The sequence below is a fragment of the Ursus maritimus genome, unplaced genomic scaffold (genome assembly GCF_017311325.1).
Source record: "Ursus maritimus isolate PB19 unplaced genomic scaffold, ASM1731132v1 scaffold_6, whole genome shotgun sequence".
Lineage (NCBI taxonomy): Eukaryota > Metazoa > Chordata > Mammalia > Carnivora > Ursidae > Ursus > Ursus maritimus.
In genome coordinates, this window is record NW_024426774.1 from 49012856 (window position 1) to 49038483 (window position 25628).

Here is a 25628-nt window from a genome sequence, read left to right on the forward strand (position 1 = left end):
GTACAGCAGAATCATCAGTGCTGAACAAACACATGGATAAAATTAAGTCCTTAAAAGCACAGCAAAAATGTCAAGGATATAAAGTTACTACTTCAGAGCACTAGTCTTTCTCATCTCTCTCTCAGGAAGCCCACCTCTCTCATGGCAGATCCTCAGCTTTCCAGAGATTATACACAGAAGCACTGCTGATTGCTAATTGGAAGAAGCTTCTTTTCACCATAATTTTAAAAGATATATTATGAAATTGGCCCTTTTTTGCAAAATGGTGAAGCATTCAGGAACTTCAGAGGAAAATTATGACTTTGTACAAATCTGTATATTTTTATGATTTTATTATTCCTAACTATAAATACATGGGAAGGAATATTTCATATGCATATAAAGGAAATGTAAAGTGAATATTTGTTTTTGGACATTCCAGGTGGGGGATGCATATTGAAATAATAGAAGGATCAGACTCTAACTAGGTCACTGACTTAACCTTTTGGGCCCTAATTTTCCCATCCGTAGAAGTCCTCAGTGGTTACAAACGCTTCCTTCCGCTTTAGGATTATAGGCTGTACGCTCGAGTCCTACGTCAGCTCTTGCTCTGTTTTTGGCTGTTATTTTTCTGTGGAATATTAAGGTAAAGTCCACTGCCACGTGGCATGACATTGTTCTGTCATTCGTGAAGCTCTTGACTTTCCTGAGCCCTTCTTCCTCTGCAAAGAACCGCACAATGCAGAAGTCACTCTGTTTAATGTAGTGACCGCAGCTAAGGATTCCTATCCCTCATTTAAAGTATTCTTTCTTCAGACAAAGAATAGCACTTTATTTCCATAAATCACCCAGTGCCCCCTGGACTTCATGAAATGGTAGGAACTTACATCATCACCGTCTTTTCAATCTTGAACAGATGTAGTTTTTAGTTTGCTTTGCTAGAGTCAGCTAACCAATTTCATGAAACTGTTTACTGATTCTTCTTATATGTTAAATAAGAAGTAGAGATCGGCTTCTCTGCTTTTTAGGTTTACTCCTCATGCAACAGCTTTTCTCTCCAGGTGAATGTGTGCTGTCACTGACACCAGTCATGCAAGTGCCAGGACCCTCCTCTCCTCTCAGCGGTGCGGTCTGGGGACAGCCAGGTGGAGATTGATTGGCCTGCTTACTTAGCAGCAGCATGGAAGTTCCTTCTTGCTGGGGGCCGTTTCTTCGCGTATGGGAGATTAATTCTTTCCTAATTAAAAAGCCACTTCTCTCTGTCCTAGCTTTCCGTGGTCTTTCAGGTCAAAAGGAGCTTGGAAAATTGAACTTAATAGTCATTTGTAAATCTGTTTGGAGTACCGGTTTGACATTTGCAATCAGATTTTAATATCATCACTTTTCATCAGGTTTCTCTCCCAGAACTTTGAGAATCCATTCGAGTTAGCCTGTGCTCTCCTCTGCCCTTCTTGGGGTGGGAGATGTAGTGAGTTACATACGTAAGGTGTGAAAAAGCAGAGAATCATGTGCAGCCCAGAGTCCTACCCTGGCTAAATAACGCTGTCTGGTTTTTATGATCCCATGTCCGTGGGAGCACACTTCCACACAAGAGTCAGTAGCATCTGCAAGGTGTTTTTTCCCTCCCAGCCTCCTTTTCCTGTCTCCTGGATATCTGTCTCCTTCGTTCTTATTTCCTCATGTTCTGGCCGACCTTTCTCTGACCAGCAGGGCCCTGAGTGGATTCCCTGCGGAGTCTATCAGCTCCTCTCTGTAATTAGCTTAGTGGAGCCACTGTGAAGTGATGCAAGAAGGGGTTAGCTTCCCCAGAGCCACGCTTCGAGGTCTGGCACACCCCTTACCTGCGGCTCCAGGGAGCCAGAGACCAGGAAACCATTATGTGAATACAGCAACAGCGGCTCTTATTTTTTCAATCCCACAAAACCCACATGTGACCTGACGTGACCCTAAGGTATAAACAAGTAGCCAACATACTTTGGGCTCCTGGGTACAGCGTTTTCTTTCTCACCTGGCGTTTTGGCCAGAACCAAACCTCGAATCGCTTCCGTGAGGGCTGGTGATGCTGTCTTGTCTGTTGTCCGACCTGGACGTTCGCTGGGAGCAAAAGTAAACGACGGTATCCAGGGACCTCTGGTTACAATTTTGCCCCCTGTCTTTTCAACTTCCTCTTATGTAAACCAATTGTGGTTTTCTCCAACAATTGCTGTTTAACCTATTTGTCAAATATTGTACTAGTTTGCTTTTCTGAAATAAATTTTACCTTGTTGCTCTTCTTCTTTCAAAAATTGTTCTTGTTCCGTGGACGATTTGCATAAAATAGATCTGTAATTTTGTGACTCAGTACACCCTTAAAAACATGATTGTTCCCCTTGAGTCACTTCAGAAGAACTAATTTTATTTTGTTTCTCCCAACTTGCTTTTGATAAGCTCCCTGATGTCCTATCTAGATGTACAGATTGTAGACTGTCATTTTGACTTTCTCAAAGCCCCTTCTAATCTGATTCTACCATTTTATTTTAATTAGGGTTCTATGGTGTTTATAATTTTTTTTCTTCAGTCAAATGTGAATGTACCAGATAATTTTAAAGTTTATTTAAAATTTTTTTTCCTTCCCCCTCTAAGTGATAGTGTTAGTTAATTATAAGATCAGCCTTCAAAAAGTCTAGAAAGCATTTTGAAATTAATGGCATCCCTTCTTCTTCTCTTTTGGTAATTTTTAATATGAAGATTATTAGGAATGTAAACCTACTGGATATTTTTGAGAAATAAATATTGTTTTTAAAAATGATTGCCAAATCTCAGAGACTTAAGTATACATAAGAATGTGAAGGAATGTTGAATATTTGGTAAGTAAAATACTTTGTGTGATTTTCTTTCCCCACTTGTACCTTCACTTAACAATATACCTTCTTTTCTGTAACTTTTACACCTCCTTTTTCTTATTTTTTTTAATGAAAAGATTTCCTTTATAAACTTCAATGAGTTGGCAGTTTCCTCATTAAAAGATTTTTCACATTTGCAAATTGGTTCTTGGAGTCAAGCCCTGATGTCAGCTTTGACTCCGAGAGTCCCTACCAGTGATAGTACAAGGGCAAGAAAGAGCTGCTGGGCAGAGCAGAGCCCTCTGGAAAATGCGCCAGTGGTAGTCAGGAGCACTACTAATCTGAACCAGTTTTGAAGAGGAAGCTTTCTTGCCAGCCTCACTGGAACCTTGACTCAGCCCCTAAGTAACACGTGCTGGTCAAGGGTCCGGGTTTGGGTCTGTTTGAAATAGAGCAAGCACCGTCTAGTCTCACGATACTTTGGCTACTCTACAGAACTTCAGGCTTTGGAAGCCCTTGGAGACTGAAAACCTCTTACAGATCTTGGAATCTAGAGATAAGTCCCGAAGGGACTTGTCCATTGTGTCCCATATGTACATTGGTTCTACTTAGTCATGATGGCGTACTTGTACCCCTTTTTGACTTCAAAAGAAGGAAGATTTCCATTTGGCACGCTAAAGAGAGGCTTCTTGTGTGTACATGGGATCAATTTGTCTAGGCATCAGCCTGTTACATAGACTGGGGCTCTTTGCCCCCCTCCAACGTGTAGTTTTCTTCTCTTTCTGTTGAGCAACCTCTGGGAATTCGGGTGTGCAGACCAATCCCAGTTGCCTGTAATGCTAAATCTTGAACAAGTTATTCTCTCGTCACTAGAGAAAGTATGACTAAATCAGCACCACTAAGTAATTTTGGCATAAGTGTGTGTGTGTGTTCTGTTTCCTTTTCTTTGATTATGAAAGTGGTCTGTACTCATTTTAAAAGTTTATAAAATATAAAGAAGAATAAAGCTCTCTTGTAATCAATCTGTAACAGCTTCCGTTAACATTATGAAATGAGTACTTACTGTCATGTTTTCTGTGCATATTGTATTTTATAGAGTTGGAATCGGACTATATATACAAATGTTCATTTATTTAAAATATTCACATTTTCTTATGCTTTAATTAACTCTAGGAGAACAGTCATGTTTTTAAAGGTATATTGAGTCAGAAAATTAGAGGAGATCCATTTTATGCATTTATTGAAATTCTTAAATAACACCAATAAAAATCACTGTGCTGTGGTTAACATACTGTTAGTCATATCAGCTTCCTTTAAGTGAAAGACGTAACTATTTGCCTATAAATAAATTTGCAGTGCCAACTCACTAACACATCACTGAACGGTAGCTGAATCATTTCTAATGTTTCGTCCTGGGTATATAAACAGCGTGTTTTAAACTTTTGTTTGGTCACCAGTCCTCTGAGAATTCAGTAAAAGCTATGAACCTTCTTCCCAGAGAACCGTATATTCACACAAAAAACTAATTGTAATGATAATCAATTATGATATGCCAGGCACTCTGCCAGCTGCTTTATATGTGTTATTTCATTTAATCCTCATAGCAGCACTATAAGGAATGCACTGTTTTCTTCATTTTTGAGAAAAAGCCATTGATGCTTTAAGGAGATTAAGTAATTTGCCCGTGCCCATAGACCTAGTATCTTGGGCTCAAACTCTGCTATTTATCACCTCAAAACCCATCCCCTCAATCATTGTGCACGTAATTTTAAAGAACTCACCAATTCCTAAAGCAGGCTTATTGATACTCATGTTAAGGACACACTACCTATTGCAATCCGAAGATTTTCATTGGTGGTGAAGAGTATGTGTGGTTAACGAATCTTGCTGGTTTTGTACCTTATTTAACTAATATGAGTGTTTGTTTTACATCTACTATTTCAGATACTTGTTAGGTTCAGCGATATGGTCCTCATCCTTAAGGGGTTTACTTATCTACATGAGAAGACAAGAATGACACACATGAAACAATGGGAAAAAATACAAACGTGAAGTTCAATATCCAGTAATCAGACATTTCCATAAACTGCATGTGAACTCAATCTCTGTACTTGGCCATACCTTCATGCACTTGTCACTCTTTGATTCCCTTCGATTTATAAAAGCAGAATCAAATCTAAAAAGCCATTATGTCCTCTGGGAACCTGGAAGATTCAGTGTGTCATAAAAATGAGGCCTATAAAGTGAGACTCTGGGAACTAAATCTGTATCACATCTGGATTCCTGCGTGGTTTCGGCAGTGTCATCCCTTGGTCCCAGGGAGCATGCTCAAGAAGGAGATGTGAGAATGGGTAGCCAGCTCTCAGGCATTCAACCCACGTATCACAGGGTAATTGTGTTGAGTTGGACATGTGTAGGTAAGCAGAACGACTATGCTACTTTTGACTCAAGAAAGGTTCTTACTGACAGTGAAACTTCGGTACCTCAAATGATGCAACGTCGCCTTGGCTGATGCAGGGGCAATGGGGGAAAGCTACCGACCTGGGATGAACCCAGCACGGGAAGCTTATTTAAGCTGACCACTGACGGTCAAGGCTGTCCAAAAGAGAGGCTGTGGCTATAATTCAAAGAACTGCTTTCTGTAAGAGCAGAGTATGGGAAAATCGTCCATCGGACTTGAACAGCCGCTCTCTACAAGGTTAGCACGTGTAATGGCTGTTGTAAGATATGGAGGACGGCGTGTGTCAGGTTTTCTATTAACATGGCCCTCATCAAGTATTTGTGCGGCTGTAGGATTTCACTCTTCTAAAACTTGAATCATTTGGGCTGTAATAGGATAGAGTTAACTTACAAATGCACTTGAATTTTCTTTTCAATGCAAATCAAAACCTAATGCTGCTAGTCATGCTAAATACAGTTTGTCTCCTTCCACTTACAAGTCGTTTTTATGGAAATGTCTAAAATAAGAGTATTTGTGTACGGTTGTAGAATACGTCTGTGCTATATATTAGTTTAATAAATTGTGTTAAATTTCATTTCACATGACGTTTCCATAATCCCTGCAACTTAACATGTTAGCATTATTTTTTTAAGTGGGACAAGGATGTTATGAAAACCTATTATGTCTAAGAAGCCCCAGATGGAAAATATTTTTAAAAAACAGGAATTCCTATAATTGTTCACAAATCATCATTTAAATCTAGCCAACTACTGGACATTGCAAGTAATTTTCCAGGCATTTATGCAAATATCTTGATGGATTTTATTTCATTTCAAAAGAAAAGTATGATACCGAGTCTGTATAATTTCTTAAATTCATTCCTAGAGAAAAACATAATTGAAAGGAAAACATTCCTTTTCATATTTGCTTTGAGCCAAGACTTGAGTTGTTTCTGAGGTAAATAGTAGATTGATGTTAAATGTCTATCACACTTTGGCTTTACGGAGAGAATTCAAGACATAGTAACTGCCCAGCTCTTGAATTTTCTCTCTCTCTGCATGGGGTGTGTGTGTGTGTGTGTGTGTGTGTGTGTGTGTGCATGCACGGGCGTGCATGTGTGTAGAGAGCTTAAACAAGACCTTTTGATTTCATAATAAGCTGGGCTTAGGGACGATAAAACTTGACATTCTTAACTGTTCCTCGTGTTTGTCCCTGTAGCCCCGTGCAGTTACCTTCTTGTTAATGATGTAGAAGTCAGAGTCATAAACTGATGTACCCAAGGCGCTACTGTAAATTGCAAATAGCAGTCATGTGGTCTCTTTGACCTAAGACTAAATTGGGGTAGCGGGAAGAGAAAAAAGAATTTTCAAGAGTGGGAAAGAAGTAGAAGTCAAGGACAAAGAATACGCTAGTAGGATGGACATGTGCAAATGTTCCTTAAGCTTTTGCAGTGAGATTTATTCAGATGGGCCTTTTCATATCTGCAAATGCTCCTTTGCTCAAGAGCCAAGCAGTGGATCGGGACAGCTTCTGCTGGGTGTCTGTGTGTGTGTGTGTGTGTGTGTGTGTGTGTGTGTGTGTGTGTGTTGGCAATAATGCAGTCATGAGATAATACAAATAATCAGTGAGGGAATAATTAATGATGTGGCAGGGAATATTTTTTGATAAATGCTTGGGGAATGAGGTGACAGGCGTGAAATTAGAAAATTCCTTCAGCGATCTAAAATATAAATAGCTTTCGGAACTGAAAAGAGTTTCACAGCTGAAGATTTTATTGTGTTGAGAGGAAAAACTTTTTTCTCTCCCCCACTCCCTCCTCCTTTGCAAGTTGTTTGTCCATTCACAAAACAAATACTCTGAAGCCCAGCGCGGCTCATGGGAATAAATTTCAGGTCGAATTAGTACAGTTTCCTTGCTGTCAGGATGCTGGAATTAATGGTGTTTTGATGACACGAATTTTGAAGGGCAAACAAAGAAGCTGAAGGGAGAGAGACATGACTCCTTAGAAGCTTGGTCCTCCTCTCCCCCAGCCTCTCTTGTCTTCCCTGTCATCCGTCTGCCAATCTCCCTGTCCATGGTTAGTTAAAGGCGCTTTTTATCCTCTTTTCTTTCCCACAGAGTTTGCCAGATCCGGCCCGGTGCCTGGGTTCCAGGAGGACACGCTGCAGTTGGCCTTCATCGACTTGAGACAAGTAAGTCTTTGTGTTTTTGTTTTTTGTTTTTCTTTTAAGATGTGTGACTGAAGACCATCAGGTCTTAAGGAAAAGGGGAGGGGAGGGGGATTGGCGTTGGCGATTCACACTGGAGACCTAAGGGTTTTTCCCTGTGTTTGAGGCCACCTCTTTTATTTAGCTATCTGGGATCCTTAGCTATGGTGGAGTTAAAGGTTTTGTGGGTAGAAGGGAAGGCAGGAGGTGGGAGGAGGGACCCAGAGCGTAGAGGGACTCAAGTGACCCTCAAGTGATGTGACCCATTGTGCTATAGTTGGCTTTTGCAGACACAGCAGAAAGATAACTCGGCAAACCAATGCTAGCAGGTGCACTGATGCAGAGACTGCCTGCCCGGAGGACTTTTGTTTGCAGATAGAATGAGGGCGGCAGCATTTAAGAAAAATGAAATATTTTACATTCTGGATTGTTGGTTTGGCTTGTTGACTTTTTTCTGTTCCCTTACATCTCCCCATCCCCTCCTTTGTAGCATGTGGTCAGCCATGAGTGACTAAGTGGTGGTTTTAGAAGGTGATTAGCAAAGGCCCCGACCAGTCATGCTAACCTGACGGACAACCCTATTAAAGCAATGTTGATGAAAGCCGGGACTCAGGCGTACCTGAGTTTTTGCAAGCCCATCGGATAGAAAGAGTCGTTCTATAGGGCTGTTGCTTGCGGATTGAAATGGGTAGGTTGGTAGGCCTTGGTGTTTTGGGTGGAGAGGAACAGGATGGGCGGGGGCCGAAAGAGGGAGAGAGTTAACTGGGCTCTGTCATCTCTTCACTCTGAAGATGGATGGGGTTGGATAGAAAGTGTGAATGAAGTAAGAATCAATGACTGATGCTTCTCTCCTATTAAAACAATCTTTTTTTTTTTGTCTGTTTTAAAAAGGGGGCTGGCTTTGTTTCTCCTGCCATAATGATGCAGTGCCTCTTGTTTTCAGAGCTGACATAGTTTGCATTCTGAAAACTTTTAGATGCCCAGAGTATTTCTTAAAGCTATAGGACCCCTTGTATTGGTAGTCTCCTTACCACTGTGACTCGATTCATGCTGGAACAGCTTTTAACCCATAATGGATGGCCTGAGCTACCCCTGAATCCTTGTGGATGGGTGGTGTAATCTGTCATCTGATGACAATTCTGGAAAGCCCTGTTAAGCAGAAAACAGAAAATTGTGTCTCTATAGACCGCCAAAGTTTGAGGATTCAGGCCGCGTCCCAGAAACGTGTGTCAACTTAATATTTGGGGGCCGAGGTGGGGGTTCTCTTACACATAAAGGCTTTCCCAGCATGGTCACAAATGGAGCTGAGTATCTCTTTGCACACTTAAGACCTTCCACCTGTGGATTCAGCAACTCAACAGACACAGGTTTTAACCCCTTGGAGGACGTGAGGCTGAAAGGGGGATTTTTGCTTTAGCGTTTTATGGAGTGTTATCTGTTGGGACTTTTCTTCCCTGTTTCTTCTCAGAAACTTCTGAGCCGATTGGCTTTTCTTGGAAAGCAGACACTGAATTTCATTGGAGAGACATACCCAAGGAAAAATTTTTCCTTTCTCACTATTCATGAGAAGGAAGCGTGGTCATTCTCTCTAGTTTGTGGTTTTGGTCCCTATGGAAAGCAACTAGTGTTCGCAGAAAATGTTAACTAAGGGAGTAAGTTAGAAAGCACAGCCAAAATGAGGTGGATCTGAGCCGGGGATGAATGCTCAAATGCTTGTGAGCTCTCAGCACCGCTGTTCACGCTGAAGTTCCGATTTGCCATCGCATTTCTGTTCTCAGAGGTCCTTTTATGATATTTTAGCAGGAGAAACCCCAACTCCAAAATTCAATAATAAGAAGAGTATGCCTCTTCCTATTGAATCTGTCACCCAATTTCTAGTTATGGCTGTCTCTGTTAAAACAGCTTAAACTTTTCTAACCTAGATCATTTGAAAAACTTCCCCAGTTCCCAGGCTGAGGCTCGTCAGCAGCAGGCCTCCGGTAGGTTAGATCATTGTGAGAAAAATGATCCCTCCATGTCCCATGCTGCAAATATTAATCTCTTTGCAGTCCCTCTTAGTTGTTCTCATAACTTATTTTAGCTGAGCACCCTTTTAGAAGGAGACTTCTGGGCTATGGAGATGTTCAGACCATAAGGAGAGCACCTCAGAGTACGTCTCCAGAGGAGATATCTTGACCGCGAATGACGCACAATTAAGTGTCCTTGAGTATATTGTCCTTTTGCATGTTCCCTTCGGAATCCTGTAATAGAGTTATGGAATTTGGGGGTTGGGGGTCAGTTTTAAAAATCATGCGGTATAACCTTTGGCTTGATCCTTGAAACCCTGCACGGCACCCAGAATGTGCCTGCATATCCCCCTTGAAGAGAACTCACTGCCCCAAACCAGCAAGGTCCACCTTAGGACAGTCTGATTATTAGAAAGATATTTCTTAAGTTGGCTAAAATCCGTCTCACTTAACTCGGCCCCTTTGATTCCTTACGTTGTTACTAGCGCGTCACCGTCTGGGGACAGGCTTTGCCTCCTGCTTTATTGAGTGTCTTCTGCTAGTAGCTGAGTCTTTGTCACGTGTAACACCGTCACCCGTTCCTCATGTAGTTCTTCTACAGTTGATTTAATTTTTCTTTCATATTATTAACAACACAGATTTTTATCATTCTAGCCGGTCCCAACCGCTTTCGGTCCTGATTCGGTTTTCTAGCTTATTAACTGATTTCATCATCGTGCCCTTCATTAGTCTGAGATAACAAAATTAAACAGGCATGGCAGAAGTTAAAGGAAGAAGTTAAAGTTAGGGCAAGTTACAGCGCATAGGCCCATGCAGGACACCATAGTCGCAGGGCAGCAGGGGTCTTCTTTTGCTGTCATCGACCGTATTTGCCTCACTGGTTTATGGGCATACTTGTTCTGATCATGCTCTCATGTCCTCCTGCTTCAGAGTGTTTCAGACACTATCAAGTGAACGATAATTTTTAAAATAATCAAAACATAGAATATTGGATGAGATCATCTCTGTATAGACTATAATAGTAGAGTGTCATTTAAAAGCTATAGAAATTCAATTAGGAAGCAAATCAGATATGGACAGCAAAACTATTCATTTTCTCCCACCTGTCCTGTCTGTTCTCAGTTTCCTAATTCGTAAGGAAAAGAGTGAAATGACATTTTGAATACACAAGCTTTCATGATGTTTTACAAGTGTACAGCACCTCATAGTTAATGCCCATGAACGTACTTATCTCATTTGTCAGACTTCTGGGCATAGAAAGCCTGCTGTTGATAATAATGTGAATTAGACAGTGCAAATCAAAATCTCCTTTGCCACTTTATGCTTTTAAACTTCTAAGTTCATAAAAGTAGGGTTGCACTACAACTTCACATTCATATGTCAAATATGTGTGCAAATTTTATCAAAATCCAAACTTGGGTTAATGTGAAATCTTGACAAGGACACCCTAAAGGGCTTGTTTATTAACAATCTTGAAGTGGTGCGTGCATTCCAAGTACTAGTCATTGCCAGCCCTTGATGCTTCATAATTGTAATTAGAATACAAGGCCAATAGTAGATTCTCAGTAGTGATTTGATTCTTTAATAGTGCTATGGTTTGTGTTTTTCTTCTGTTGTTAAGCATTAAGTACATAGTGCTGATGAACATGAGAATTTGAACTTCAGTTGATTTTCGTGTCGGCTTACCACACTGAGTGCCTAGGGTGAACAAAGCACCACCCAGGTGCTGTGGGAGTACACAAATGAATATAATACAGTCTCTGTCCTCCAGGAGCAAAGAGCTGATCAGCAAATACTGAATTTTAATATAAGTCACACTGTAATAAGTGTTACATTGGAAGGATGGGGCCATTGTGTATGTTTCAGTTATTTCAGTATGTTTTGCTGCATAACAAAGCACCCCAAAACGTGTTGTCTTAATAGAAGAACGATTTATTTAACTCAAGTTTCTACAGATTGGCAATCAGGATAGGTTCAGCGGTCTCACTCGTACCTTGAGGTCCAGCACTAGATTGTCTAGGGACTGCCGGGTCTAGGATGCTTTAGCTAGACTGACTGTTCTCTGCTCCATGTGATGTCTCATCCGCCAGCTGCCTGACCCAGGCTTGATCACGTGACACATTGTCAGGTTCCAAGAGAGCAAGGGGAAATGTGCAAGCCCCTTGAGGTCTACACTTGGAACTGGTAAACCATCATTCCCACCACATTCTGTTGGCCAGAGCTGGTTACAGGGCCAGCCCAGAGTCAAGAAGTGGGAAAATCGACTTTAACTTATCCTCTGGTTGGGATGGAAGACCTTTATACAAACGATGTATCTATAAATGCAGAAAGGGGCCTTAGAGTGGAGAGGTCTTTGTGAACCTAAGTAGTTGTTAAAATATATCATTTAAAAAGTGGAAAGTTAAGCTGAAAGAAAGCCAGGCATTGGTGAGAGAGGAAAGTGTTTTAAGCATAGAAAATAGCCAGTTTTAAGTTTTGTTTAAGAACAGATGGGGGTCAATTTAACTAGGATCTCGACTATCTTTCCTTCTTTTAAGTCTTAGACTAATTTCTTTAAGCTCCCGTTTCTTAACTTCTCTTCTTCTTTCCTTTTACTGTTCAGCATCCTCATGGACCTCTGTTTTGTGTTGTTTGTTTTGTTTTTAATGTCCTATACTTCTCATCAAACCCTGCTTATTGTGGGCCACCCCGGAACATTTCACCTTTTTGTTATTCACATTCATTGTGAGGGAGTCTTAACTCCCCCAGATTAATTAATTATTTACATCACTCATTTAATTTCTGGCTGTTCACCTTACTTATTTGACCAACAGGAAAAGTTGAATGGGTTCTTTTCTTCAGTAACGTTATTTTCTGTTCCTTGGCCCCGACTGTTATTTACTTCCGATATACTAAGTGTTTATAGAGCTGAATGAACTCAGTTGTGACATTGCATCAGATCTCCTGAATGGAGCTTGTTGGCAACGACTCTTAAACAGCAAAGCCATCCCAAGATATCTATGGCTTTTTTTAGATGGAGCTGGTGACATTCCCCCTAGGCCAGTTATTCCCCAATTTCTAAACCTTCAGTCTAAAGTAAACACGGTGCATTTCCATTGCAGGCACTTAACTTGCCTTAAAAACAAGTATAGGACCTGAGAGAAATAATTGTATATTTCTTTGGCGATGTCGAACAAATTCTGATGTTTTATTCCTGTTAGAAGCAGTAGGTGAAGTCAGTGCTGTCAGCTAGTATCAGGTGTGCAGACCCGAGAACAGCCCAAGAACCCGACTGTGTACAACTGCCCTTCCTATTCTCCAACCTGTCTTGATCCGATTCAATGAAATTTTGGTTTTGGAATCAAATTTTCTGCTCTTTTCTTTTGCCCTGCCTGCGAGTCTAATAAACAACATGCCCACAAAGAGGGACATTCCCTCTTTGCTTGACTGCTCTTGGCTCTTGTGGAAAAATGTTAACTTTGCTTAATAACCACTTATGTTTTAACCTCCGTAGGATACCCATTGATATCAAAACTGAATTTGTCCGATACGGCACATAACAAAATGATATATAGTAAATAGAATTTCTTTTTTAATGTTTCTCCTTAACCAGTCTAAACAAGCCCTAACTAGGAGACTACATAGGGAGACCTGGGTCAGGGTAGGGCAGGCTCACATCTTACAAGGCCTCAGGTGGTGGTCTTCTATTTTTTCAGCGCAATGGTTAAGCTGTATTTAACACAAAGAAAGCCATTTCCCACATGTACTTCTTAATATTGGTTTTTAACCTGCTGTAACGTAACCTGGGGTTTTGGGGAGGGGGTGACCTGTACTTTTCCCAAGTGTTTCCTGAGCAGTTGCCAAGGAGTCATGGTGGAGGAAACGAGAGGTGTGGGGAGAGTCAATAAGGGAATATTTTTGTGAAAGGATGTTCTTAGTGGAGGAAGACAGAGTGGTATGCAAATCCGCAAATCCTCTAGTAGTAAAGTGTCTGGACCAGTAATGTTAGTAGAAATACTCTCCAAGTGCTCACTTGAAGTATTCTGTTGACCTCCAGGTTGTGTATGATCTTGAATAAATAATGGCCTGTAAAATTGGGAGTCATTTGCACTGGAGTCAGAAATCAAATAGCTTGGTAACTCATGGAATTGGAAGATGTCATTGCTACGACTGATGTGGATGGTGGGGTCAGAAGGAATGGGTTAAGCCATTAAGCACATTATCTTGGAAGAGATCGTCTGCACTACTGGTATGGTAGCGTGTATATGTGGTTAGATGTCATTTCAGAAATGAAATCCAGAGTCATCATATCCTGAAGGCATTTGGTGGTTAAAAGAAGTTAAAGTAATAATATCAGACTACCTACACAGATCTCTTTTGCTGATACAGAGTTACTAAAGGTTCCTGCAGACCGTAGTCCATGTTTTAATGTAGGCATAGTGAACACTTGGATATAGATAGAGACCGCCCCAATCAGAACGTATTCATTCATTCATTGAGCACTATGCCTAGCACTGTTACAGTGGGTACACTGGTGTACTTGGTACGGTGCAGTGAATCACACTGCCCTTGGGAGCTCCCATTCTTGTGTAGTTGCCTGTGCTTATAAAGCAGGCCTTTTCAACGTTCTGCTCTTGCCAAAATCTCCCCTCAGGTGGCCTTCATGCTCCAAGGGGATGCCACTTGGTCTAGATTTTTTGTTTGTTTGTTTGTTTGTTTGTTTGTTTGGTTTGTATTGATGCCATATTGGTCAATTTTAGGAATAGCTGCAGAACTTTCTGGCAAGATCCCCAGGGCAAGGCCAAGTCTGTTGTACACTGATACACAGACTTTCAGCAAAGAACTTATAGCTATGATTTGGCAGCCTGGCATAAATAAGATGGTCAGCCTGAAACGCTTCAAAAGGTGGTCCTTTGGTTTTTGAAAGTAGGGTTTTTTGGTTGTTGTGACAAAACTGTTTTGCCCGAGTTGTTTTGGCAGACAGCAATAACCTTCAGAATGATACCTTTAACCTCAAAGGAAGCTCTGACAGCAAATAACTCCTGTTCCTGAGCAGGGGAAAGCTAACACCTTTGGGCCTGGTTCTGTAAAATATATAAATAGGAACATTACTGAGGATAGACTCCACTGAGCTCGACTTTTGACCTCATCTAAGTCAAGGCTGGATCAGCACACACGGGATGGAGCCTAGATAAATAAGGGCTTCAGCCACTGGGATGCTGCTGCAGCCACTGCGAATGAGGTCTCTTTCCTTCCCTTGCTTGGGACATTATAACTGGGCCATCACGGAACATTCATAGAAGGAATTACCAGTAATACGTGACACATTCTGAGATTTACGAAACACCTTTGGTTGATTGGAGGAGAGTCTATTCTAAAACTGCTGAAACTTTGTCTCACCTCATAACAACCTCTTAACTAGAGAGGAGGTGAGCTCAAAAATTGTCTCAGGGCTTTTTTTTTTTTTCTTTTTTAATACAGAATCCATTTTTTTTCCAGACCAGGATCTCACGAAATAATATCCAAGCAGAGTACAAGTCTTCGGTATAGAAAATCACATAAGATGTCATATAAATGCTAGGAAAATGGGCCAAATGACATCACAGCATGTTAGGAAGGCCATTTTCTATTTATTATCCTCTCACTGTGGAGATCACTTTAGCAGTTTGGAAGTCTGATTTCTAAAGTCTCATGGAGTTTTTTCAAGAGATTAGAAGTCAAAGGAGAAGGTGCAAATATTAGTAGTGGATGCTAGCCACACTGAGATCATGATAGCTTATAAGAGGTAGATTCCACATTGATTTTTCACAATGAAGAATAATTGGGGTTCTTGAAAGGAAGGTGGAAGGTCTGATGAATACCCGTGTGTATTTTCCAGGGGCTTTGCTTTTCCTCAGAGAGGAAGCATAGCCACTTAGCAGGAATGTGAGTGGCAAACATTTGGTTCTTTGCACATTTGTGCTTGGTAAAGAGGTAGCTTCTGAGCGTCTTTGAGGATCCTCCTTTTTGGAGTTTATGTGTCTGGAAATGCTGACTCATGAATGACAGGCACTATGGACCCTGTCAGGGCCCTTATTAATGGCAGACAAGCAGTGGGTGAAGGATTTTAGTTAGGAGCAGTTGTGGGTAGTCTTTTGGGTGGCAGGAAACAAAACACCAGACTTTGGATATATTTTCCTATGAATATTACATTGGGTTTGGCCTTTGACCCATGGGCCCCCCAGGTTAACATTATCCACTGTTGTTGTCAACCCATATTGGCACAGTCTTGGGTTAGATGGGAAGTCTAATCTAAAGCTTGGTCAACAGAATCGTTTAACACTTTTACCCAGAGGCAGAGCTCTGCCACTTAGGTGTTCCAACAGAGCATCAAACAGCCTTTCCAGTGGATGCTAGAAGGACTTTTTCCAGAAGTGTGAGTCCAGTCTGCAACAACCTTCTATGCCTTTGCTCCAATGGAATGACTGTCACTTTTAAAGTGGGCATGGTGCCAGCAGCACTCTGGATAGCCTCATAGCAAAGTCTGTCCATTCAGAGGCTAGAGTTTCATTCCATTTCAGCTCTTGTGGGAAGAGCTAGGAAGTCAGTTTCTCCCTTTCCTCATGGGCAGCGTTGGTGGTCTTCTCATGCTATATTGTAAGAGAGACTGAGGTAAGCTGTGAGGCGTGCTGCCGGGGCTAGAGCAAAGCTCTGTACTGCTCTCTGCTTCTCCCAGCAAGCCAAGCCTTAGAGGTAGGTACCTCAACACGCAGCGTGAATCTGCATACCCACAAACCTAGAATTTGTAAATTTCTGAGGTAATCACATCCTCAGGAGAAAGGACAAGGGAGTCATCACCAGTGAATTTCCCTGGGACTAGCAGTAGTATCAAAGGCTGTTGTGGTAGTTCTGGCGGAACTTAAAGCCTAATAGGTTCTGAACACAAATCTTGTCTCCATTAACTGCACTGCCTTAGTGTCCTACTAGTGAACAAGTGTTCACAGGCCAGGGAAAGGGCAAAAGAGCCAGGCCTTGAATCTATTAACCCCTGCATCCTATTGACAGCCGCTGGAGGGCAGCAGAGAGTGACAGCAAAGGGCTAGATTTAGGGAATTGGGGCGTATTTCAATTTGCCAAGAAAGAAGCCCCTTAGCTATAAGAGAATTCGCTACTTGGGAGCCACAGTTGCAAGCATGGGCTCCTGGGGAACAAGGACCAAAAAGAGCATCTAGAACCCTGATCCGAAGATTAAAACCCTCCTTCTAGGCAAGTTCCTAGAAATGCATAAAGAAATGAGAGAGGACTGACTGGAAAAGGGGAACCAGATAGCATCAGTAAAGGTAGGGCACCAAAAAGACAATTGAAAGTGTTAAGTCTCAAGGGCGAAGCAAAAATGGAACAGGAACCACAGGAAAGGAAGAACTTCGGTGGGAGGCAAACTAGACTGAGCAAGTTGCAGAGGCAAAGATACAGTCAGGAAAGATTGATTCAGGAAAGATTGATTCCCTGAGACAGCTATATGTAGAAAGGAGCCTTTCATAGGGTGCATATCATCAGACAGGGAGCTGCAAAGGGACCAATTTCAGACATGACCGAACAGTCAGATCTGTGAGATTCTCATTTCTTAAAGTAGCTCCTCCTTGATTAACCAGGATCATTTCTTTCTTAGTCTTTCTTAATTTCAAGAGCAAAATAACTCATTGAGAATGTGGCCAGAGAGAAAGATACTATGACATTCTAAGATCTGACTAAGGGATTATTAACATGAAATGAAGTTGAACTCGGGCAAGAGGCTCTTCTGGATAGCATTGATGTGAAAGGACCCTTCACTTTCCTAGATTAGCTTCTGATGTTCCCTTTTCACATTGTATTCTGTAACATTTGCTAAGATTATCTCATGGAAAAGAAAAACTGGTTCTGGCAAACTAGTTATATAGGCAAGATCCTAGTAAATCTGGGGACTTAGGATCTGTTCCCAAGAGGTTAGCAGAGAGCTGGTTAGAGTCTCTTCTAAATGCTGAGCACTAACAGTTTACCAAATCCCATAAGTGTGGAGAAGGAAAGCTCTTGGTTGGCCTCTTAAACTTCTAAACTCTTCCTTCTATGTCTTTTTAAACATAATGTTTAAACACTTTAAACATTAGGAAAAATGGGACTCTCCTATGTCCACAAATCCCACAAACCCTGTACCAGGTGTTAAGACAGCATAGTGGTTAAGAAGTTTAGAATTGGGCAGACCGGGGACCAGCTGTGACATTTGGCAAATTATTTGCCCTCCTGAAGATGTAGTTTCCTACTATCTTTGATTATAGGCCTACCAAATATTAAGTAACATGATAATGCTTACTCCAGCATTTTAAGCCTTCCAAGTTATTATAAAAGCTTCTTTTTTTGTAGCCTAGAATCTGTTTTCAGTTGTTAGTTCATAAATATAATGAATGACTAAATAAATTATCATATACCTAAATGTCACTCATCAATAAAAAGGAACTATTTGATAATCCAGTTCTAAAATTTATATAAAGTTCTAGAAAATGCAAACTAATCTGTAGTGACAGAGAGTAGATCAGTGGTTGCTTGGGGATAAGGGGACAGGACTGAAGACAAAGAAAGTACAAGGGAGCTTCTTGGAACGATAGAAATGTTCTTGGTGGTGGTGATAGTTACACAGGTGTATATATTTGTCACAACTCATGGAATTATATGCATAAAATAGGTTTATTTTATTGTACATAAAATTATAGCTTAATAAAATTAATTTTAAAAGTAACAGTCTAAAAAATATATATAATATTCTATATATAAAATTCTAGAATTTATTCTTATTTTCATTCAGTGTAACATTTTGAGATTCATCCATGGTATTGACTGTATCAGTAGTTCATTTTTTTAATTGATGAGTGATATTTCTCTATATGGATATATTATAATTTATTTAATCATTTGCCTGTTGTATTTACTAACACTTTGTCGCTTCCAGTCTTGGCGTATTATGAATAAGGCTGCTGTAAACATTCATGTGCAAGTGTTTGTGTGGGTATGTGCTCTCATTTCTCTTGGGTAGCACAAGGAGTGAAATTGTTGAGTCTGAGCTAAGTGTATGTTTAACTTTATTTTAAAAAATGTCAAACTCTTCCAAAGTGTTTGCCATATTCCACACCCACTGGCGGCGAAGGAGAGTTCGGGTGTTTCACATTCTCCTCAACACTTGGTGAGACAGTCTTTTATTTGTCTTTTGGTTTATTGAGGCATAGTTTACGTAGAGTAAAATTCATCCTTCTTAGATAGACGGCTCTATAAATTTTACAAACTTACGCAGTTGTGTAACTGCCACAAAAGTCAAGAATACTTCCATCACTCAAAAAATTCTTTATGCCTTTGCAGTGAGTCTCCTCTTCCCATTTCCAGCTCCTGGCAATGACTTCTCTGCTTTCTGACACTATAGTTTTGTCATATAAATGGAATCATACTTTTATTTTGGCCTCTTTCACTTAGCAGAATGCTTTTGAGATTCATTCCTATTATTGCATATATTGGTAGTCCGTTCATTTTTATTGCTGAATAGTATTCCATTATAGGGATTATTTACTCATTCACCACCTGTTGAATATTTGGATTGTTCCCAGTTTGGAGATATCATGAATAAAGCCATTTGTGTAAAGGTTTCTATGTGGACATATGTTTTTATTTTTCTAGGGTAAATACTTAGGAGTGAGGTAACTGGGTCATAAAGTATATGTTTGACTTATAAGAAACTATCAAGCTCTTTTCCAAAGTGCCTTTACCATTTTGCATTTCCATCAGCAATATATGAGAGTTGCAATTGTTCTGTACCCTGACTAGTGTTTGGTATTGTCGAGTTTTGTTACCTGCATCACTCTAACAGGTATATATAGTAGTATCTTGTGGTGGCTTTAATGTGCGTTCCGATAATGACTATTGATGGTCAACATCATTCGTATACATTGGCATCTTTAGCTCTTCTTTTGTGAGGTGTTTGTTCAAATCTTTTGTCCAGTTTTTTAAAATAATTCCTAAAATATTCTGGTTAACAGTCCATTATCAGTTAGGTATTTGGCAACCTTTTTCTCCTAGTCTGTGGCTTCTTTTTTTTTCTTAATATCTTTTGAAAAGTTTTGAGTTTTTTGTTTAAATAATACATAGATCATAATGATATCATTTTTTCTTTCATGGCTTATAGTCTATGTGTCCCATCTTAAGAAATGTTTACCTAACCCAGAGTCACAAAGATTATCTACTGTGTTTTCTTCAGGGAGTTTTATAGTGTTAAGTTTTATATTTAGGTCTCTGATGATATATTTTGAATTAATTTTTCAATATAAAATAAGAAATGGTCATGTTTTGAATTTTTATGTAGAACATATAGTTAGTTGTTCCAGCACCATTGGTTAAAAAGGCTGTGCTTTCTCTGCTGATTTGCTTTGACACATTTAATAAAAAATCAGTTGACCACGTATATATTGTTCTATTTCTAGACTCTGTGCCATTGATCTGTGTGTCTGTCCTTTTACTGTGTCTTGATCTTACTTTTGTTTTTTTTAAAGATTTTATTTACTTGAGAGAGAGTGAGAGAGAGAGAGAGCACGAGAGGGGGAAGGGTCAAAGGAAGAAGCAGACTCTCTGCTGAATAGGGAGCCTGATGAGGGGCTCGATCCTGGGACTCGGGGATCATGACCCGAGCCAAAGGCAGACGCTTAACCAACCGAGCCACCAAAGCACCCTTTGATCTTACTTTTATGTTAATCTTGAAATCAGATAGTATGGTATGAGTTCTCCAGCTTTTTTTTTTTTTTCAAAATCCTTTTGTTTATTCTAGGTCCTTTTACATATATATTTTAGAATCAGCTTGTTGAGTACTACAAAAAAGCTTGTTGAAATTTTGGCTAGGATTTTGCTGGATTCTTAGATCAGCTTGAGAAGAATGGACATTCTGACACTATTGAATCTTCTAGTCCATAAATATATATATATACATATATGTATGTATATATATATATAGTCTATCTCTCCAATTATTTATGTCTTTGATTTTTCTCATCAGTGCTTTGTATTTTTTAGCAAATCTTGCATGTATTTTGTAAGATAAATTTCACAGTATTTCATGTTTGTTTTAAATGGTATTGTTCTTCTAATGTCAATTTTTAATTGTTCATTGCTAGTGTATAGAAACACAATTGGTATTTGTATGTTGACCTTGAATTTCAAACTTGTTAAACTCACTTATTAGGTCTAGTAGTATTTTATACATTTTGGGAGGTTTTCTAGGTAGACATTTATGACATCTGTGAATAAAGACCATTTTACTTCTCCTGTCCAATCTAGATCCCTTTTGTTTCTTGCCTTTCTGCACTAGGACCTCCACTACAATGTCAGATAGGAGTACTGAGAATTTATTCCTGATCTTAATGGGGAAGTAGTTAGTTTTCACCATTAAATATAACTGGTGTAAGTTTTTACATCCTTCATCAGTTGAGCAAGCATCTTTTAATTCTTAATTTGCTTAGAGTTTTTGTTATGAAGGGTATATCAGTTTTATACTCTATCATTTCATTAGTCATTATTATTTTTGAACTTGAAAGTTATGTCTAATGTTTTGTTTTTACATCGAAGTTGTAAGATATACATTCATACTTAAAGGACTTTTGATCTGCATTACCTCTTGAAGTAACTTATTTATATAAGAGTTATAAAAAGATTTTTATGGCTTTTCAGTGCATGGCTGGTTCCTACAACAAAGGGTTAGACCAACTTAAAGAACACCTAGCGGTTTATTCATGCACTGTTTTACAGCACCTCACCAACATTGAGTCTATAATATATAAATTTTAAGTGTTTTGGTATATTTAATAGGTATAAAAGGGTACCTCATTCTTTCATTCCAGATTTTTTTCTTTTTTTGTACACATGAAAAATATTGAGTGGCCCATGAACATCAATAAGGGTACAACTTTATGGGTGTCCCAATTTTCAGTTCTCACTGCTCTGTCTTAGGGTAAGTTTTTTGCCATCTGATTTGATGAAGCACTGGTAATTTCACTTTAGCTGATTACAATCTAATAAGAAAGGTGAGACTGATACTTCTAAAAAGTTAGCTATTAGTAAGAAGCAGCATATGATGTAAACACCAAATAGTGTGTAAGCCCTGTATGAGTTTGAAGGAGGGAGGTCTGTCTGTGCCATTAGAAGGGATGATTCTTGCCTCCTTGGTTATTGTTTTTATAATGAGTCAGTAGGAGCTGATTTTCTTTCTTACTTTTACTTAGGTTATTTAGTTTTTCTAAAAGCATTCTATGAGAAAACATTTGAGATTCACTATTCATGGTGTCTGTGAAAATTGTGGTCATCCGGGGAAATTTAACCCCACGCTAGTAATAAAAAATGTTCAGACTTTTACTTTGCTTCAGTGTTACCACAGCAAGGAGCAAATTAGCCTGCTATGGCCTGGCAAAGTTAAGGTATAACTTCCCTATTTTCCAGACTGTGCTAAAAAATATGCTCTAGACATTTAATCTGAAGATTAGATGTTCATCTAAGCCAAGCATCAATTGTAGGGAGGCCTCCCAAACTCTCCCCAGAGCTCTGTGCTTTGGACCTGGTCAAGGCAAACAACAGGTTTTCTAGAGCAATGGTGTGACCTCCTTATGAGCTACTACTCGTATAGTCTGACATCCAATGATGTCAGACCACAGGAGACTTGGAGAGACAATGAGGGAAAGTGGTTCTCAGAAGCTATTGGTACACCAAGACTATATTTGAAAGAACTATCTCACACCATAGTAAATTGAGAATATCATTAAAAGCAAATATGTGTTATGAGGTAATGGGATATAGAGTATATATATATATATTTTTAGAGTATATACTGTGTATCATTGGTCACTACAGCATTTTTGCATGTGGTGTAGTGTGGTGGTGGTGGTGGTGTGTGTGTGTGTGTATTTTTCCATGCATGCTTTCCTATTCTAAATCCACATGTGGTTAGAGTCCCGTATGATGCTGTTAATTTTACCTTTCCTTATCACCCCTGATAGAAATCATTATAAGGGAGAAGGTGGTTTTCCATAGGATTTCTCTGGATACCAACTTCCTATATCTATCTTTCTGTCTTTATGAAGAAGCACTGCCCGCTTGATGAAGTTGACTGTGAAAGGAGAGAGTTAATTTCGTTGGTGGGAGTAATGATAGGTTTTGGGGAAGAGGCATAGGAGTGGGTATGTTCATGGTTCTTTCTGTTAAGTATGAAACTCTGTTCTTACTCCTTCTTTGTTCTATGTCTCTGCTGGTGAGGATCCTTTATTTCTTTTCTTCCATTCTGCCACCTATTTCTTTAAAACACAATTATGGTCATGTCGTTTGCCTGCTTACAAAGCCTGAGAGCTGTCTGTTGCCCAAAGAACAGAGGGCAAACTCCAAGCAAAGCAAGTCTGGTCCCAGCTTGTCTTTCTGGTCTCCATTTCCTGTCACTCTTCCCCACGTAACCCCTACCAGGACCACTTTTCACACCTCCCTGATCCCCAAACTGGGTAAGCTTTAGGCCCCCTCTGCCTATCACAGAGCGTGCTGTCTCGGTAGAGTGACAAACTCCTTCCCTTCCTTCACAGCATGGCTCAAATGTCATCTCCTTTATAAATTCTACCCAACCTCCTCAGGCAGATTTAATTGTTCCCCCTTTGGGTCCCTGACATTTTTTGTGTCCCTTCATTACTAATTCTCTTATAATTACTTGTTCAATCATCCGCCTTCTCCATTAGATTCTGCGTTCACCAAAGGCAGGAGCCCTGTTTTATTTGTCCTTGAACTCCCCCACCCCCACTGGGTAGCATAGTTCCTATTAGGCATTATGCTTTCATAACTGCTTGCCGAATGCATTGACCTAATATCATTTTGTGGCATTTCAGAAGTAAAGGGAATTAGATGGAGTTTCTGAATAGTATTTGCCCTCAAACTCCCTTAAATAAATAATATTCATAATTTTTCTCCCACAATGTGTACTTAATTTTCACTTTACTTTAATCTTGTTAAATGAAGTTTGGAGGTCACAGCCCTGAGGAAGGCAGGACTAAATATGGGGAAAGGGAACCTAGCTGGGTAGTCTCCGGGACTTAGCATATATGTGAGGACTTCTCTAGCCAGAGCCATGAGGAAAGGCTGCCTAGGAGGAGCATCGCACAGCTAAATGCTTCATGCTGGAAAGGAAAACAGTTCCTCACCTGATAAATTATTCTTGCTGCTTCAACAGGAGATGACTTCTCAGATGAAACACTTGATCATATTCTTCCAACCCTGGTGAGCACCTGTGTCAAGTGTCAGGTGTCGCCTTTCTATTTCTATTCCCTAATGGGGGCCATTTTCTCAATGAAAATCCACCCTTGGAGTTCATCCAGAATCTCATCCTTGTTGATCCCTCTGGGACATACATGGCCTACTAACTGAGCTCCAAAATTAGGCCAGAATGTCAATTCAAACTCTGAAACCAATTCAGGATATTGAAATCTTTCTAGGATTGGCTTCCCAAGTAGTTTACAAATAATTCCTGGTGAGGCAGTGAAGAATTTTGAATGAAAGTGATTAATGTGTAACATGGCCTTTTTCTCCATGCCAGAAATATACAGATCGTCATCATGTGTGATAATTAAAAAATTCTTAATGTGTTTTATATATTCTATTATAGCTTAAAACATTCTAATTTCAAACTTTATTACAACGCTGTACTAATAAAAACAGTACTGTATTGGCATAGAAACAGACATATAGATCAATGGAACAGAATAGAGAACCTAGAAATAAACCCCTGCATATACGGCGAATTAATTTACCACAAAAACTCCAAGAGTATACAATGGGGAAAGTATCTTTAATTAATGGTGTTGGGAAAGCTGGATAGCCACATGTATAAGAGTAAAACTGGACCACGGTCTTACACCATACACAAAAAATAATTCAAAATGGATTAAAGACTTGAACATAAGACTTGAAACCATAAAACTCGTAGAAGAAAACATGGGTGAGTAAACTCTTTGACATCAGTCTCTGCGATGATTTTTTGAATTTGTCAGCAAAAGCAAAAGCAACAAAAGCAAAAAATAAACAAATAGGAATATGTCAAACTAAAAAGCTTCTGCACAGCAAAGGAAACCATCAACAAAGTAATAAGGCAACCTACTGAATGGGAGAAAATATTTGCAAATCGTATAGCCAGTAAGAGGTTAATATCCAAAATTTCTAAAGAATTTATGCAACTCTGTAGCAATAAAATCCCCAAATAATCCAACTTAAAATGGGCAGAGGACCTGAACAGACATTTTTCCAAAGAAGATATACAGGTGGCCAACAGGTACATGAAAAGATGCTCAACATCACCAGTCAGGGAAATGAGAATCAAAACTGCAGTGAGATGTCACCTCACATCTGTTAGAGTGGCTGTTATCCAAAAGACAAGAAATACCAAGTGTTCTCGAAGATGTAGAAAAAAGGAAACCCTCATGCACTGTCTTTGGGAATGTGAATTGGTGCAGCCACTATGGAAAACAGTTTGGAAGTTCCTCAAAAACATAACTACCGCATGATCCAGCAGTTGGTCCAAAGAAAACTAAAGCACTAACTCGAAAAGGTATCTGTACCTCCATGTTCATTGCAGTGTTATTTACAACAGCCAAGATACGGAAACAACCTAAATTTCTGTTGATGGATGAATGGATAAAGAAGATCACACACACACACACACACACACACACACACACAGAGTGGAATATTATTCAGCCATTAACGAGAATGAAATCTTACTATTTGTAACAACATGGATGGACCTTGAGAGCATTATGCTAAGTAAAATAAGTCAAACAGAGAAAGACAAACACTGTATGGTCTCACTTATATGTGGAATCTAAAACAAACAATAACTCCCAAGCTCATAGAAACAGAACAGATTGGTGATTGCCAGAGGCTGGGGGTGGGAGGACAGGGTGAAATGGATGAAGGGAGTCAAGAGGAACAAAATTCCAGTTGTAAAATAAAGAAGTCATGGGGGTGTAATGTACATAATAAGAAAAAAAAATTCTGTTACTATGTTGGTGACAATGTTGACTTACTGTGGTGATCATTTTGCAGTATATGCAAATATTGCATCATTATGCTGTACACCTGAAACTAATAAATGTTGGATGTCAATTATACCTTAATTTAAGCCTTCAAAAAC

The 25628-nt window shown here is 39.7% G+C and overlaps 1 protein-coding gene across 2 annotated transcripts in view; it reads left to right on the forward strand.

Annotated features, from left to right (window-relative positions):
* The window catches only part of EXOC6B (exocyst complex component 6B), a 571132-nt gene that overhangs the window by 412654 nt on the left and 132850 nt on the right, over positions 1-25628 (forward strand). The window contains exons 20-21 of one of the 2 annotated variants that reach the window (XM_008699990.2): positions 7360-7433; positions 7939-8092. In XM_008699990.2, the coding sequence (XP_008698212.1) occupies positions 7360-7433; positions 7939-7959 (95 nt within the window). In that variant the 3' untranslated portion in view covers positions 7960-8092. Of the gene's footprint in view, positions 1-7359; positions 7434-7938; positions 8093-25628 lie in introns of those variants that run through there. The other variant, XM_008699988.1, reaches the window with a different exon arrangement.